The sequence below is a fragment of the Sus scrofa genome, chromosome 15 (assembly GCF_054392235.1).
Source record: "Sus scrofa isolate SSC_HxYL_T2T_F1_AM1 chromosome 15, Sscrofa_HxYL_maternal_Yorkshire_Landrace_v2.0, whole genome shotgun sequence".
In the NCBI taxonomy this organism is placed as follows: Eukaryota; Metazoa; Chordata; class Mammalia; order Artiodactyla; family Suidae; genus Sus; species Sus scrofa.
Genome location: NC_139397.1, coordinates 90,908,361 through 90,926,647, shown reverse-complemented (window position 1 = coordinate 90,926,647; position 18,287 = coordinate 90,908,361). Strand labels below are relative to the sequence as shown.

At 41.8% G+C, this 18,287-nt stretch overlaps 1 protein-coding gene across 25 annotated transcripts in view; it reads right to left on the bottom strand.

Moving 5' to 3' along the window:
- The window catches only part of MYO3B (myosin IIIB), a 453,696-nt gene that overhangs the window by 190,731 nt on the left and 244,678 nt on the right, over positions 1-18,287 (bottom strand). For 23 of the 25 annotated variants that reach the window (XR_014829526.1, XR_014829527.1, XR_014829525.1 and 20 more), the window contains one exon: positions 17,834-17,963. Coding sequence is in view for 19 of the 25 variants with exons in the window: in XM_084999438.1 (XP_084855564.1) it covers positions 17,834-17,963 (130 nt within the window). In the remaining 6 variants the exon portion in view is untranslated. Of the gene's footprint in view, positions 1-16,983; positions 17,964-18,287 lie in introns of those variants that run through there. The other 2 variants (XM_084999454.1, XM_084999456.1) reach the window with 1 other exon arrangement.

The window sequence follows — 18,287 nt, the reverse complement described above, 5'->3', positions numbered from 1 at the left end:
GGAGCAAACCCTCTTTGCTCAGCTGCATCTAGATCTATGCCTGGCAATGTGGTCTAAGAAGCATGGACTCTTATAAGAGGGAGCAGCAAGGAACAATGTAATGTTGACCTGGTACCAAAAAGAGATTGTGTGGCATCCATGGCCAAGACATGTGAGAACTTTACCTAAGCAGTAGAGAGCTAGTCAGGGTAGTAAACAATATTATTCAAAAAGCAACATTAGGGAAAAAAACTTGCAAAATCCATATCTGATAATGGACTATTATCCAAATAATACATTAAATCCAACAGTGCTGAAACTCAACAATGAGAAAACAAACAACTTGATTTTTAAATAGGCCAAATGCTTTAACAGACACCTCACCAAAGAAGATATATAGATGGCAAGTAAGCTTTTGAAAAAATGCTCCACATTATATATCATCGGAGAAAAGCAAATTAAAACAATGAGATACCAAATCCAGAACACAGACATCATCAAATGCTGGCAAGGATGTGGAGCAACAGGAACTCTTATTGCAGATGGGACTGCAAAATGGTACAGCTACTTCAGGAGACAGTTTGGTGGTTTCTTACAAAAATAAACTTATTCTTACATGTGATCCAGCAATCACACTCCTTGGTTTTATCCAAAGGAGCTAAAGAGATGTCCACACAAAAACCTGTTGCCAAAAATTGGAAGCAACCAAGAAATCATTCAGTAGGTGAATGGATAAACAAATTGAATTACATCAAATGGATTATTTATTGCTAAAAAAATGAGTTATGAAATCATGAAAAGACATGGAAGAACCTTAAATGTATCTATTTTTTGTCTTTTATCTTTTTAGGGCTGCACCCCAGCATATGGAGGTTCCCAGGCTAGGGATTGAATTGGAGCTGTAGCTGCTGGCATATACCACAGTCACAGCAACGTGGGATCTGATCCATGCCTGTGAACTACACCACAGCTCATGGCAACGCCAGATCCTTAACCCACTGAGCAAGGCCAGGGATTGAACCTATGTCTTCTTGGATGCTAGTTAGATTCGTTTCTGCTGAGCCATGATGGGGATTCCTTAAATGTATATTACTAAGTGAAAAAAGCCAACTGAAAAGGCTACATAATGATGGTTCCAGCTGGCAAAGGCAAAACTATGGTGATAATAAAAAGATCTTGGGTCCAGGGAAGAGATGAATAGGTAAGGCACAGAAGATTTTAAGGGCAGTGAAAATACTCTGTACGACACCATAATGATGGATATATGTCATTATACATGTGTCCAATCCCACAGATTGTACAACACGAAGAGTGAACAATAATGTAAACTATGGCTTTGGGGTGATAATGATGTGTCAGTGTAGGTTCATCAACTGTAATAAACGTACCCCTCTCGTGGGGGATGTCGATAACAGGGGAGGCTGTGCGTGTCTAGGGGTAGAGGGTATTTGCAAAATCTCTGTACCTTCCTCTCAATTTTGCTGAGAACCCAAAACTCTTCTAAAAAAGTCTGTTAAAAAAATAAAAAACAACACGGAGCCGACCAAAAAGCAAATTAACTGTAATAATTGTGGATTCAAATTGGAATAAAAAAAGGTTGAGTAGCATCAGGCTTCCATTCAGCTCTGAAAGTCTAACTATGGTTGTGATATACCTCTTTAAAGAATGCTGAGGTGGAAAAATAACAAAGAACAAAATAAAAAGGATAAAACTAAAATCTGCATGATGTATATTTCTTAGCAGTTTGGCAGGTAACAGAAGGGGGAAGGCAGTGATGACAGTGTGGCTCAGATAAATGGAGGAAGCAAATAATGATTTGACAGAGGCCTGGATAGTTCATTTGCCAACACTCTCCTCATAGCTGATCACCATGAGCCACCAAAAATGGCTGTTCCCACGGTCTCTTTCTGGTTACTCCTCCTTATTGGAGCCAAAGTGAACTTATTCAGATCTCTAGTTTTTATATCACACCTCTTCCTCAGCACATGAGAAAGTGGACCGAGGTATCGTTTTTTGCTCCCTTGTCCTGCAATGTTTTTAAGATGAAGTAATTCAAGGTGCTTATTTTCAACATCTTCATAATATGTATTTACCTAGTAAAAATTATGCTTCTTTCTGTTTGCAAATTAGCAAATATCAACTGTTCTGAAAAGCTGGGTGCTGATATGAATGTACTCATCACTTACATAAAAATTTTTGGTAAGATTTTTTTTCTGTTATAGTTGATTTATAATGTTCTATCAATTTCTGCTGTATAGCCAAGTGACCCAGGTCTCACACACACACACACACACACACACACACACACACACACACACACATATATATAAATTTTTTTGGATTGAGGCTCTGAAAGCATTTAAGGTTAACTTTAGATATGTAGGTATCCAAGCGTAATTTTCACACTTACCAACTATTTTGCTTTCTTTCAAAGAATGACTGTGTCATATCACTTAGTGCCTTTTTAAAGGACCTAGTCTAAGCATTCAGGTGTAGTAACTTTGAGAAAAACTGGAGTAGCTTAAGAATCCAGAAAACAAGGAGAGGCATACAGAGAAAAGCAAAACTCTATAGGAAAAAAGCCTATAACATGCTAATCGGCCAGTATGACTCATATTTAAGTTACAATGCCACACATTTTCTTGACACCAACACACCACATATTTCTCTCTTCTCTTTCTCTCTCCCTGTCTCTCACAAACTTGTGTTTGATTTTACAAGTTCATAAAATAGCATTGACCAGAAACTTTCTTCTACTGAACCTGATGTATGTCATGGTGTTGAAGGATGAAGTTAATGTAAGTTTTATTTCTTAAATACAGGCATTGCTTTTTTTGAGAATTTGGCTTTATGGAACTGTGATATAGCCTCCAGAATAACTGTTTGATTTCCAAATCTTCCTAAATTAAAGTCTTATCCTAGAGACTCGGAAGGCAATTAATGACTAACTTTTAAAGAATAGACTCTATTGAGAATAAAGGCCAACAAGAAAGACTTCTCTGATGAAGGAGCTCAACAAGCATCACATCTCCACGCTAATTCTAGAGGCTGCAGCTAGCTAGTCAGTGCACTTGTGTCTGAGTCCTTTTAAGTCAATGCAAATATTTTACCTTCTATTGGTCTTTATCTTTGGAAATGATCTGTTTCCTTACGTAGGTTACAAGGTCTCTGAAGCCAGGCACTAAGTATTTCTATTACCATTCATTATTTCAAAAAATATTTCTTTAGCACCTGCTCCCACGCACCAGAACAACATTGTAGATGACCTTCACCCTTGTCTTCTATAGATAGATTATATCTACCAGCTCCTGTCAAACTTCAGTACCACCAATTCTTCTTTCAGTCATCCAAGAAAACACTGTCTCATCATTCCAAAGAAATAGCAACTGATGGAAGCTCCCACGTGGTGCAGTGGGTTAAGGATTCAGCGTTGTTACCGCAGCAGCTTGGGTCGTTGCTGTGGCTTGGGTGAAATCCCTGGCCTGGGAACTTCCACATCCCACAGGTGTAGCCAAAAAAAAAAAAAATTAGCAATCAACTGTGAGCTATTTTACAGAGTTAGTGTGGCACCGTAGTGTTCCCTGATGCACCACTGAAAGCTACCCATAAATACCCACCATTAACACTCTGCCTTGTGAGACTCCTCATTGGAGTCTAAGCTCCATTAGGGCAGGCACTAATCACTCTATATCTAGTATTTAGCACCATTTACCTAGCATACAGGAAGCACTCAATAAATATTTGTGAGTGAAAGGGTAAATGAATGAATTGTGTGGTATTAGGTTTGATTTGGCATGACATCCAACACCCTTCTAGGTAGGTCCCAGCTCACCTCACTTCCCTCCACACACCCTGAACTTTTTGCTGGTCCCTGGCCACGCTATGCTCCCTTCTTCTTTCAGAATCTTTGCTCAAGCTCTCTGAGGCCTGATTGCAGAGGTGAGATGGTTAAAACTGTGAGTTCTAGGGTCGAACCACTTGAGGTTTGTCTCAGCTGTTACTTACTTGTTAGGAGGACCAGAATGAGTTACTTGCCTTCTTAGTATCTGGGTTTCATCATCCAGAAGGCTGGACGAATGTTTATTGAGCTTTGGGAATAAAGTGTTCATGTTAAATTTATAGTTAGCATAGTTCCAGTGGCGAGTGGAGATGCAGATGTTGCTGGTATAGGGGGTTTGATTAGAGCCACGTGGAACCCCCTAGAGGTCCTAGTTGGCCAAGGAGTTTTAGTTTAAGCTAAATTATTTGATCCAGTGACCATCTCTTCAGTGTATATTTTAAGATTTAAAAAATGTTATTAATTAGGGATGTGGGTTAATCAGAGTTTTATAGATGATCCAATTTTCTGCCTAGAACCTCATTAAATTTTGGGTTGGGTGACTAGAAAAGAAAATAAATAAACAGATGATTTAAAGTTTGAGGATTTATTTTATACTTTCCTGTTTATATACTCTTTTTAAAAACTTTTTTTTTTTTCTCCTGCTGTGCCTGTGGCATGTGGAAGTTCCTGGGCCAGGGCTTGATCCTGCAACAACAGCAGTGCACTGAGCCACTGCAGAGACAATGCTGGATCTTTAACCTGCTGCGCCACAAGTGAACTTGCTGTTTATAGTCTTAATGTACTATTTTTAAAACAAAGAAATCATAAACTTAAGGGAAGGATGGAAGGAAGGAAGGAAAGAAAGGAAAAAAGAAAGAGAAACAGAGGGAGGGAGTACTGTATAATATTATCTACTACCTTTTGAAAAAATCCAACCAGCAATAAGGAAACATCTGTAGAAATCCACTTATTCTGCCCTATATTTGTCCCTCTGCTCCAGATCAGAAAATAGTTAATAATACTTAAATACTGACATTTATTAAATGTTTTTACAATGTAGTAGACACCATGCTAAGTGCTGGCAATGAATTACTTAATGTGGCACCGTAAGCCTTGTCCCCAATTCACCAAGAAAGGAAATGTGGCAAAAAATAGACAAGCCTATGGCCCAAGGTCATATGGCCCAAGGTCAGAGGTTCACTGTGCAGAATGCTGAGCATGATGCTGAGAGACCCCATCAACCAGGATGGCCTGATTGAAGATTTTGTGGTTGTTTCAAGGTTTCCAGTGATAGTGGAGGTAGGCTGCTCAGTAACTGATGGGACTGCTGCTTGGCCAAACTGTTTGAACCCAATTGATTTTAGATGATGTCTGGATTTTTTAGTCATTTACACACCAAACCAGGTCAACTCCGTGACGATGCCCATTGATTCCCCAGCAATCACTGTTGTTGTGGCTGGGCCACACCTGATCATCTGGAAAACAGTTGATTTGGGTTTTGTGTAACTTGAACTATCCTCGTGAAATGTCAAGAATGGAACCGCTCTACTAAATGCAAATCTTAATAAAATCTTAGCGCTCCTCTCCCACTTCCAACTCTTGAGCGAAGTTAAGTGACATTTTATTTAGTTTACTGACATCTCACATGTGTGAGCCAATAAAGTTCACAATTGTTTCTCCACACAGCTGTGGTTTACAGCTTTTCTTTGCACACAACACACTGGCACCAGAGCAAAATGATTAACTTTTATGTGCTTCTAACATATGGACCAGACTGTTAGAAGCCAGTCTTGTGCTCTAAAGAGAAAAATATAGTTTCCATTAACATGACCCAAATTCCTGTGAAAAAAGTGTTAAGTTGTGATCCATTTCTAAGTAGATAGATTATAATTATCATGACTTTGTTTTCTCACTTGATTTGAAGTGCCTGGAGTTATCTTTTAGTAATGGGGGGGCAGACCTGAAAGCCCCCTTATAAAGAGATTTTATAGTGGGATGAATTAATAAACCATAAGTGGCCATGAGACTTTTCCTCCAATATGAGCTATGAAATAAATGCAAAAAACCTTTCATCTTAAATAGGAACATATTTCCTTTCTATGAATGAGGATACTGGCGAGAGAAGCAGAATTTGTTTTTCTGGCATTTCTGACCATTTGAAAAATCAAAACTGCCATATTTGCTGTACTGGACAGGATCACTAAAGCAATAAAACAAAATAGCTCTAAACTGAACTCCTACTTAAAAATAAAAGGTACACTCATCGTCACATCGAGGAGCTATGAACGAAGTATTAAAATGTGTTGAGGAAAGATAGTGGATCTGATTCACAGCAGATACTAACTTTCCCAGTATTAGAGCCATTATAATAATTCTTCAGCGAAGGTTAGCTTTTGTTTTCAAGGACATAGCAGCAACAGGGTCTCTGGAGCAGGAAAGCAGGAGGAACGTTGGAAGTGGATTGAACACCCACAATGGAAGACGCCCTCGAAAACTTTCTGACCAGCCTTGCCTCAGTGGGTCCTTTGGACTCTTGACCCTCAAGATGCTTTTCACAGAAAAACATCTGACTGGTTTCAGAAGCCCCGTCCATGAGAGCCATCTCTTGGTATTTCTGCAGTAAAGATATGCCTTGGGATTTCATACTTGGTATTCTCCACACTTTTTGGCCATGGAAATCTCTTCTTTACCTCACATCTCATCACATCCCACAAACCTAGAGTTTCATGAAACACACTTAGGAAAATATGGCTCTTGATACTGATAACATGAGACCTTTCTATCTCTGCAAAATAGAGCCAAGGGAACTTTGAACAAGCTTGCGCTGGAACTCTGCAAATTCACAAGAGTGACTCTTCTTACACACTGGAATACAGGCAGAAGTCTGCATGCAGTCAAACATTATTTTATGAAGAAACAAGAATTTATTTTCTTTGAAAGGACCAGCAGGAAGGGCTCTTTGGCATTTCTGCGCTTCTCTACGGGAGCAAGAATAAGGCACCTCTACAGCCAGGGCAGCAATTTCCTACAGCTACGCTATTCAGTGTGGTGCCTCCAGACCACATGGAATGTGGCTAGTCCAGATTGAGGTGTGCCGTAAGTATAAAATGCACACCAGATTTTAAACACTTAGTAAAGTTAAGGAGGTAAGATATCTCAATAATTTTTAATTGATCACATGTTGAATGATAGTATTTTTGATATATTGAGTAAAGATATACTAGTAAAATGAATTTTGTCTGTGTCTAGGCTAAATGTTAGTATCTCCCACCACCACTCTCCCCCCTCCCCACCAAATTCGTATGCTAAATCTAACCCCCAATGTGATGGTATTTGGAGGTAGGGCCTTTGGGAGTTAACTAGGTGACATGAAGGAAGAGCCGTCATCAAAGGGATTCGTGCCCTTATGAAAGAAGCCCCAGGGAGCTCCCTTGCCCTCCTGCCATCTGAGGACACGATGAAAAGACAGCCAGCTACAGACCAGGAAGTGGTACTTTAGCAGGCATCACATCTGCCCTTGCCTTGAGCTTAGACTTCCCAAACTCCAGAACTGTGAGAAGTAAATGCTTGTGATTCATTAGCCAGCCAGTCTATGGTACTTTGTTATAGCAACCCAAATGGACTAAGACAACCTGACGCTTTTTATTCTTAAACATGTAGCTAATAGAACAGTTTATATCATGCTGGGCGGCATGGTGCAAAAAACTGACAAACAAAAGGGGGCCCAGTGTGAGCTTTCAAACCACAGTAACTCCAGGCTGAAAGTCTGGCCTAGAGATTACCAGAGGCTGGTCTGTTTGACCTAAACTTGCTTCTAATTGATGGCTTCTTCTTCATGCAAAGCCCTCACTATGCAAATGGGAAGCTGATTCAGAGAATTGAATTAAACCGGCTGGATGCAAGGTACCAATCCAGGTACAGTCCAGGGCTCTATATTCTACCACGGCTGATGGCTTTTAAAAGGAAAGAAACACTTAAGCTGCTTACATTTGAACAAAAAAATAAATAAATAAATAAAACAAACAAATAAAAATAAAAAACACAGTACTTGGAGAATATAAACTTAAAACCTAAAGGCATTTAGGGATAGGAAAAAGCAAAACAAAAATTTCAAGACATGCTCTTTTCCCTCTCTTGCCTCCCCACCAACCACACCACACACACATTTTGTCCTCAACAAGCCTAACAAAGAAAATCAAAGACTCCTCTAGACAAGGGCTGAAAACCATTAACAAAGGGAAATGCAGGAAAGGGTGAAGTTCCCCCGGGGGCAGTCCAGCCATTACCAGGACCCTCTGCCACCGCCTCTAGCTGGTCAAAGGGCAGAAGGAGGTGCCACTGCTCATGGAACCTCACAGAGGCAGCAGAGGTCTCGTGACTGGTCTGCCCACCAGCTGTGGCATTAATGTGAGGGAGTGCGGCCACACAGGTACCCAGAGTCGCCAGGACAACCATGTTTCTGAGCCAGTGCATGGATATACTGCTTCTCAGCAAACTACAGTCTGCACTTTAAGTACGTGTGTGCTCTTTGCTTCTGAGAAAGCCTCCACCCTGCCCACTCCATTGAGGAAGGGGCTGGCCATCAATCTCAGATGCTGGATGGAATTGCAATTCTATCTGCACTTCTCTGGCCCCTGAGTCCCAAGAGGATTTCACACTTACCCCTCCAGATTTCGACGACAGAGTTCTAGGTGGAGCTCTGGATTTTACACTTTGTTAAAATGATGCTGGTGGGCTCTCAGCCTTCACCATACGTCAGACAATGACCCGCATTTCTGATGTGGTTCAGGTGCTCTCAGGACCACCAGGAAATCCTGTTCACACACTGCACTCTTTGCCTGGACAGGTGGACTCTGCTGAGCACTCGCTACATGCTAGGAGCCTCCCTAGGAGCTAAAGAGAAGCCTACTAAATGGACAAAACCCTGTCCTCATGGAACTTACATTCCAACGGTGCCAGGGATTTCACCCAATCAGACCAAAAACTTCCTGGAGAAGGTGATGCTACAGCTGAGTTTTGAAGGAAAAAATAAATAAAAAATGATTAGGAGGCAAGAAAGGGGCAGAGATGGACAGTGTGGTAATGAGGGCCGGGGTGGGAACAGAAGTCATCCCAGAGGAGAAGTAGCATGAACAAAGGCATCAAGCAATAAAGTGTTATCAACAGCCCTGACTGTATGTTCTGTGTATCAATGAAATAGAAGACGCTAGTCTTTGTTCTTGTGAAGCTTACAATCTTCCCAAGCAGACAAGAGGGTTGCACTGCGCAGCTGGGTGGACCAAAGTACTGTACTGCACAGCTCTGACTGCAGGTTGTTGGAGATAAGGAGCCCATGTAATTAACGTTTGCTATTTCCATGATTTATAAGTGGCCCTTGGTGTTCATTTGCTCTGTTCTAGAGAGAAGAATCTGACCCTTGCCCACTCCAAGCTGATGCTGGGAGGAATCCCCAGCTAGTGATGGAACTTGCCAGCCTCCCAGAGTAACACCTGCAGAAAGCTTTGTGGTTCTCTGCTGTGCCTCAAGCATAAAATCAGTATGTTGAGGCATCTCAGATCACTGAGGATAAAAAAGAAACAGAGCCACTTTTTCCTATAACTTCATCACCATGCTGACCCCTCAGCTTTCTGTGAGGATGGCAGCTCCCATAATTATATTTCAGCCCCATTTCACAGATTTTTCAGAGGCTTTCTGTTATCAAGGATGACCTTTGGTTTTGAAACTGATTCTTAATTTTAACCTTTACTATCATCTCAATTCAAAGCTCTTTTTCCCATCGTCCCTCCCCCTCCAGGCTGGATTGATACCTACATGGCTTGAAGGGGTGTTCTCTCCCACACCTCTGCTCTGGGTCAGCTCCTCTGGTGTGGGAGGAGGGAGGAAGGAAAAGGGAGGGGGCAGAGTGCTCTTCGTCTGATTGGGTAAGAATGCCAACTCTCTCTGGCTAAACATGGCTGTCCCTGGGCTCATGGGGAAAGGTGGTGGCCCCACATGCCTTCCCCCTACCCCACCACCAACACCACAAGGGGCTCATCTCAACCAGCTCCCACAGCAATTAATCTGAAAGTAATGGGCTGAATTATAATTCCCCTCCCCCACTGAATTCATAAAAGTCCTAACTCCAGTCTTTCAGAATGTGACTGCATTTGGAAACAGTGCCTTTAGAAGGTAACTAAGGGCAAATGAAGTCTTATGGGTGAGCCCCCATCCGCCATGACTGGTATCCAAAAAGAAGGGGGCTTAGGATACAGACAATATTCACACAGAGTCCGGGGCAATCCTAGGAGGTCACTGAGAAGGCAGCCCACAGTAAGCCGAGGAGAGAGGCCTCAGAAGAACCCAAACCTGCAAACACCTTGATCTTGGACTTCAGCATCTAGAATTGTGAGACAATAAATTTCTTTTGTTTAAGCCACTTTTTGTTTGCAGTGCCTTATTACTTCAGCCCTAAGAAACAAATACAGATTCGGAGTCAAGACTTGAATTTTAGCTTTAGTTTCTTCCTTGCAGGAGTTATGAAGTTTTTTAACAAATATTTACTGGGATTTACTATGTGTTAAGCATGGGGGAGGGGTAGTGGACAAGAGACCAACAGGATCACATAAGCTCCCAAAGGAGACATGGTGACATGATGGAGAGAAGAAGCATGGGCTATTTCCCACTGGGTAGACAGAGAGGGCCTCTCTTTGGAAGTGACATTTAAGCTAAACTCTGGATCACAAGAACAGACCTGTAAAGATCTGGAGAAAGAACGTCCCAGGCAGAGTGAGCAGCTAGTACCGAGTCAAAAAAAGTTTGGAATAGCTGAGGAAGAGAATGAAGGCAGAGAGCAAGGAGTAGAGTACAAGGAGGTGGAGATAGAGGCATGTGGGGCAGATCAGATAAGATTTTAGACAAAGAAAGGGCTTTGCATTTTATTTTAGCTGTGATCAGGAGCCACTGGAGGCTTTCAGCATGGAAGTGACACGATCAGATTTACATCTGTAGAAAGACAGAAGTTTAGCTGTCAGGCTATATGAAGGCAAGGGTAGGAATAGAGTCTAGTTAGGAGATTGAGGTGAGGGTTGGTATAGATGCACCACCCAGCTCTCTGACTTCATCTTCATATGATATTCTCTGTGGTATGTCCCCATTCAAATTTTCATTTTTTTATAAGGATGCCAGTCATACTGGTGTAGGACCCACCTTGATGACCTCACTTCACCTTGACGGTCTTGGTAAAAAACCATGCTTCCAAATAAAGTCACATTCTAAGGGACTGGGGGTTAGGAATTCAACATCACTTTTCAGGAGGGGACACAATTAAACCCATAATAAGGAGTCAAAAAGATGGAAAACACTATGCTAATGAGAGCAACCACATTAAGAGGAATAATGCAGAAGTGAGGAAGAACTGCTTCTGCAGATGATGCAAAAGTGAGGAAGAATAGCTGTAAGACAAAATTCCTTGTGAAGATGAGAGGAGAAGCAATGCAGAGGGCAAGGGGAGAGAGGCTTGTAATAAGAGCAAGGATAGTTCAGTCACTTACACTAAAAGGAAAACAAAATGGGAACAGATGCAGGTAGATGGGTAGATTTGGTCCAACCACCCATTCATTTATTCAGCAAATATATAGAGAGTGGCTACTCTCTGCAGGTATTATTCACTATTTTGAGGATACAGTAATGGACAAACCAGAAAAAAATCCCTGCCATCATGGAGCTTACATTATGGTAGAGGAAGATAGATAATAAATAAGCAAAGTATATATAGTATGTAAGGTAGTGACAAATGCTAAGGAAAAATATAAGAAATTGGTTTACAAAGATTGATTAGGTCAAAATGTTTGTTAGAGTAATCAGTAAAAGTAGGTTTTGAGAAAAGACCTGAAGAAAGTGAAGAAGCTAGCCATGGGTATGTCTCAGGGGGGAAATGTTCCAATTGAGGGAATAGCAAGTGAAAGGGCACCTACATAAAACTTACAGCTAACATACACTTCATGGTGAAAGCCTGACTACTTTCCCTGTAAGATCTGAACAAAGCAAGATGCCTCCTCTCACCACTTCTACCCAACCGTATATGAAAGTCACAGTCAGTCAAATAAGGCAAGAAAAAGAAATAAAATGTATAAGATTAGGACGAAAAATGAAAGGATTCTTATTTACAGACAACACAACTGTCCATGTAGAAAATCCCCAGAATCTACAAAAACAAAAACAAAATCAAACAAAACTCCTTAAACTAACTAGTAAGTTTAGTAAGACTGTGGGAGGCAAGGTCTATCTGCAAAAATCAATGGCACTTCTATACACTAGCTTTGGACAGCTGAAAACAACAGCAAAATTATACTAGTTCCAAAAACTGAAATACTTAGGTGCCAATCTAACAAAACACATGAAGAATTTGTATGCTGAAAACAAAATACTGATTAAAGAAATCAAAGAAGATCCAAATAAGTAGACATACCATGTTCATGGATTGAAAGACTCAACACACTAAAGACATCAATTCTTCCCAAACTGATCTATAAATTTCATGAAATTGCAATCAAAATCCCATAAGGACTCTCTACAAGCCACTTTTAAAATTTACATGGATAGGCAAGGAAATGGAATAGTCAAAACAATTTTTTTGGGAAAAAAAAAAGGATTAAGTTGGAGGAATTATGCTACCTGCTTTTAAGATTATTATGAACCTAGAAGAGTCAAGACTGTGTGTATCAGTGAAGAGTTAGACATACAGACCAATGAAATAGACCCACACAAATACAACCAATTGTTTTTTGACAAATGTAAAAGCAATCAGTGGAGTAAGGACAGTCATTTCAACACATGGTTTTGGATCAACTGGACACACTTTTAAAAAAAAATGAAGCTCAATCTCACACCTTACACAAACATTAACTTCAGAATGGATGCTAGATCTAAATGTAGAATGTAAAAAGTATTTATTGAGCATCTATTCAGACATGACTCCATACAGACTCCTTGGGGGCACCCTGGTTCTCTCTAATTAGGCCTTAACACCTGTTCAAGCTTACCTTTCTCAGCCTGAAGCTGTTTTGGAAAGTTCACCCTGACCACTCACAGAATTTCAGATCAGCACAGGAGCCCACCGTCATTTTTCTTTCTTTTTTTTTTCTTTTTAGGGCTGACCTGCGGCATATGTAAGTTCCCAGGCTAGGGGTCGAATTCAAGCTGCAGCGGCCCGCCTACACCACAACCATGGCAACATCAGATCTGAGCGTGTTTGCAATATACGCTGCAGCTTGTGGCAACACCAAATCCTTAACCCACCAAGCAAGGACAGAGGTCAAACCCATATCCTCACAGAGACAAGGTCAGGTCCTTAACATACTAAGCCACAACAGGAGTGCCCCACTATCATTTTTCCATCCTGTCTCCTTCACTCTGCCCTGAGTTCTTTCCTCCCCCCTCCATTGACTTACTCATCCCACTTCCACCTCCCTCTCCTTTCCAGTGTTGTGGATCCTGTCACAGAATGCCTCATTACAACACCAGACTGTCCAATTCTCTCTAGTCTCCTATTGAAACATATATATCTTTTCCAAGAATCCTTGGTTAAAAGAATTCTTCCCCCAGGTTGATCCACGATATTTCGATGACATCCCCTTCTTATTTTTACTTGTATAGATATAGTGCTTATACTGCCCCCGTTTATGGATTTACACACCTGTTATGCATCCTTTATACACTTTAGGACTTGGCACTATCTGTCACTGACTATTCTGGCTGAGATTTTATTTCATTCCTTCTACAAAGCACCTACACATAGCACCATATCTAGAAAGATGATAAAAACATCATTATCTGTTGACTGAGATGCACTCCCAAATTAGCAGAAAGAACAGATCTGTGCGAGGAGGAACTGACTCGCCAGGGCTCCGGGACAGGGTTGGCTCATTTGAGCCTTCCTCCGTCTCAGGAAGATCTGAGTGCTGTCCATGTCTGTGACCCTGGAACTGTGCCACTCAGAGCCACTCACCTTGCCAGACTCATGTGCTACCTGCCAGGATGGAGGAGCAGCCGTAAGTGGGAAACAAGAGCTCTGAGAGATAGTTTCTAAAAGGCATCCTCTTAAGAGCTTTATGCTGTTATTGTGGGTGTTACAGAATCAGGAACAGATGATCAATAGCAAGGATTTGGGTAGTGAAGGGGTTACAGGGCTTTGCAGATACAATATGGGGACCATGCCCCCTCCCCAACCAGATAAAAAGGGGAGTCAATGGATGTCAAGATAAAGAGACTCCACTGTTGGTTTTTACTGCAAATCTAATTCCAAGGGAGAAAGCTGAGAGTCCTCAGACAGAAGGCGGCAGTGAAGGCAAAACTCAGTTCCAGATTCTGAAGCAAAACCAGACTTGGAGGCTCAGACAATATTCCCTCTGCCCTACCCCTTTTTTTCCTAATTTCTCCCAAGTTTCTAACTCCTTCAAACACCAAACGACCATTTGGAAGTCAGAATCCATGATTCAAAGGCACAAGTTCCTTTTGAAACCTCCTTCTTCTCTGTCCTCCCCTGAGCCTTTTGAACTTTTCTCTAGCTTACTCGCAGCAAGTGGAACATTCCCCAGATAGGAAAATATGCCATGAAACCTTGTTATAACACCTTTCCTTTTAATGTTTTTCTACCTCCATCATTCAGTTTAAGTCCCAGCCAAAGGTTTGGAAAGCAGTGTTGCTGCCACAACGAATTTTCACATTTAAAATCTTCAGATAATTTCCTTTCAATAGGAAGGATTACAAAGAAAATTTCATCACATCTGAGGGAATCCATGTGCAGGTCAAAGAGTGGTTGCAAAAGCAAAGAGGGGAACGGCGGGGATTCGTACTTTCTGCAGCTGCTTCCGTTTCGCTGATGGTCACTGGAAAGTGTGCCCTTCAGGCAGAGGAGGCTCCGCTGCCAGGCGCAGCTGGGAGCCAGCAGAAACAGCTGCTGGGAAGGGACAGCAGCAACCTGGGAGAAGCTGACCACCCTGGAGCACCCTGATCTTGTGCTCCACGGTTTTCAAGCTTTTCAGTGTTTGGCGATATACAACGTAAACAGGAAGGTGAGTACAGGAAACAAGAGAATGCCAACTGTATTACGTGCTCTGATTTTACACAAACACACTCAGAGGTTAATCCTCTCAACCTCAAGAGGAGATTACAGCAAGGACCAATCTACTAATGAAGGCACTGTTACCTGCCCAGTGGGTTTGGAGAGCAGGCCGACTTTTTCAAGGAATGTCAGCCAGAAGTTCTCTGACGCCCGTGTTTGAAAGCAAAAGACAGCTGCAGTCTGGCTACCAGCACACTTCACCCTAACTGGACACGACACCTTAGGTAAAGAAATTAAAGGGTTTCTTTTGCACTTTAAGATACTCTATCCGTCCTTTGGGGGAAGAAAATATTATTGTGAAGTAGATTGCATGTGTAGATAAGTGTACAAAATATAAGTATAGCATAATGAATATTATAAAATAAACATCCATGTAGCCACCACCAAGACCAGGAGCCCGAGTGTTGTCAACACTCCATAGGAATATTTCCTCTCGAAACTGAGGAAACCAACACTGGACCCCTTTTTTTTTTTTTTAATTTATTTATTTTTGGCCATACCCACGGCATGTCGAAGTTCTCAGGCCAGGGATTGGACCTGTGCCACAGTTGCAGCCTATGCCACAGCTGTGGCAATACTGGCTCCTTAACTCTCTGTGCCACAAGGAAATTTCCTGGGCCTCTTTTTTAACTCTGGGATTAATAGCCTACAGGGCTTCCCAACTTGGACCTTCCACCTTATAGTTCATCCCCTAAAAGAAGTCTGTAAAGAAATTGCCCCTAATATCTATGCTCACTGAACTAGGGCCCCTTTTAAGTATTAAAGGGTTTAAAGCAGGATAAAGAAAAATTAAAATGACCAAGAAAAGGGTTTCTCATGCCCTGACTGTATCAGCATATTATTTTCCAAACTGCTGGGAAGCGCTGACCTTGCTTCCAGCCCCAGTGCTGAGGTGGACAGCGATGTCTCCCTTCCTGAGGGGTATGTGCTGGAAACAAGCATTTGTATTTTTCAGCAAAAACAATACAGCCTATTTCTGTCCGGTAAGGTTTTCCCACTTTCAAAGGTTGTAATACAATAAAATACCAAAATATAGAATGTGGAACTTTGAAAATTTAGAAAATTAATATTCTGTCTTCAACATAGGATGCACAACCTCTTTGAACTGAGCTTTGAAGGCAAATATCATCACAAGGAGATAAAATAGTGCCCAATTCTAGATAGAAAGTGAAGGTAAAAGAAAGTTCCAGTTGCTTTTAGGGCAAAGCTATATTATCTTTATGTTCCCTTTAGCTGCCTAGACACTGCCTTATTATAATCAACTCTTCTATAAACTGAAGAAGCCATTGATTGAAGCCATTTTTACATGGAAAATTTCAGAAAAAGAAAACAGAATCATGCTTATTGGTTTTGATGTGTATTCATGGCATCTTAATTATACTCAAATTGTGAAGAAGAGAAACCTAAGGATTTCAAAACAAATAATTCTGCATAACATACAACTCAGGAACACAAGGAAGCTTGTCAGAAAAACATGTTTGTTCTAGTCTATTTTTCAATTTCGTTTCCTCATGGTGGTGTGGGTTGCAGTTTTAAGGCAAGATTCAGAAAGAGTTATAAGACAGGAGGAAAGTTCTTTCAGAGAAAAGCAAAAATAAGCCTAGGCTATCTCTTTGTTCCTGTTCTGCGGGGCGGCCTTTAGGTGACCAAGGGCAACTGCAGGCTGGCTGAAGAGCCTGACTTCTTGCACAGTGCCACCTAGTGGCCCACGCTGTGAACTTTTTATTTTGCCAAAGATTGAAAAATTAGCAATTCCAAAGTTGTGAACAGATTTGACAAGTTGTTACTCATATTTATGAGAAAGTATAAATGCTGGCTAACAAGCCATTTGGATATGTTTTATTTCAAAGAGTGTGTCTCCTATTAATAATGGCTGTGTCTTTGCCTCTACGCAGTCATCTAGTGAGACTATACACCTGAATGTCTGATGAGGGAGCCCCAAACTGGACCACAACTGTCCATTCTCCCAGAAGTTGATAATGAATCAAATCCTGGCAGTGCCCAAGGGAGGTCTGGAGAGGAAGCTGGAGGGCAGCCTTCTGCTGGGCACACTACTATTTTTATACAAAGGAGCATGCTTCGGTGGGGGGTTTTTGTTTTGTTTTTATTTTTGGCTGCACCTGCAGCAAGCATAAGTTCCAGGACCAGGGATCAGACTCGCACCACAGTTGCAACCAGAGCCATGACAGTGACAATGCTGGATCTTTAACCCACTGAGCCACCAGGGAACTCCTAAAGGAACACATTTTTTAAAAGTTGAGACCCTAGTTTCAAAGTGAAGCTGAAGCAAAGGTTGTAGACTGTGGCTTTTTTCTTAACCAAGCTTTTCACGTCTCTGCACGTTGCTAAAATTCCAACCTGGCAGCCGCTCTCTTTAGCTTGCAAAGGCCCCATGCTAGACACGGTGCCAATGATTTCACCAGGGATGGGGAAAGAAAAAGAAATTAGGAACAATGATAAAGAGGTTTCTCTGCCTCCTTTCTTAAAAGCATAGCTGAAGCTGTTTCCAGACACAGCCTCAAAAAACATAAATCCCTTGAGAGGAGAGCTATGTGAAGATGGAGACTGCTGTCCCGCCAAAGGCAGCAGAATCCCAAATAAATCAAAGGAGCTTGACCCAATTAGAATCCATTTGGTAAAACAGCAAAGACCAGGATGTTCCACCTTTTGGTGCTAGCTTTCTGCTCCTAGCTTGAGGACTGACTGAGCAACCACACAGAAGTTGACTGTAAGCAGACAAAGGCTGTGTAATGTAGGCCGGTGACAGACCTATTCCAGGTTGGTTAGGAGTGTGGTGGGGTGGGGTCGATGACTAGGTGGGAAGTTGGACCAGGTGACCTCTGAGGACCCCATGACTGGATGATTTTGATTGGCTCCAGCCCCATGACTTGTCGAAGCATCAGGCTCAAAGCTGTCAGGAAAGCTCCAAGTACCTGTTTTGGTCAAAGGGATTGAGAAGAGTTGCTGGAGGAGCTGGTTTTCTGATGTTCTTAGTATGACAACCACATCAGCAGGGAGAGTATCTCTGTTTTTCTCAAGAACCCCAGAAGCATCGTACAATACCTGCAATGCGAACAGCAAATCACAAGTTAGCCAATACTGTCCATCATTGGTGACACTGGCATGTTGTCTGAAGTCAGTCACTAATCCACTATACAGGATTCATCCTGACACAGTCATGCTTTTAAATCCAGGCCAGGAATTCCCAGGCAGCATAGCAGTTAAGGATCTGGCGTTGTCACTGCTGTGGCTCTGTTACCGCCTTGGTGCAGGTTTTGATCCCTGATCTGGGAACTTCTGTGTGCTGTGGGTCTGGCCCAAAAGAAAGAAAGAAAAAAAAAAAAAAAAAGTATGTGCTCAATTAAATCCAGACCAGCAGGTAAGGGC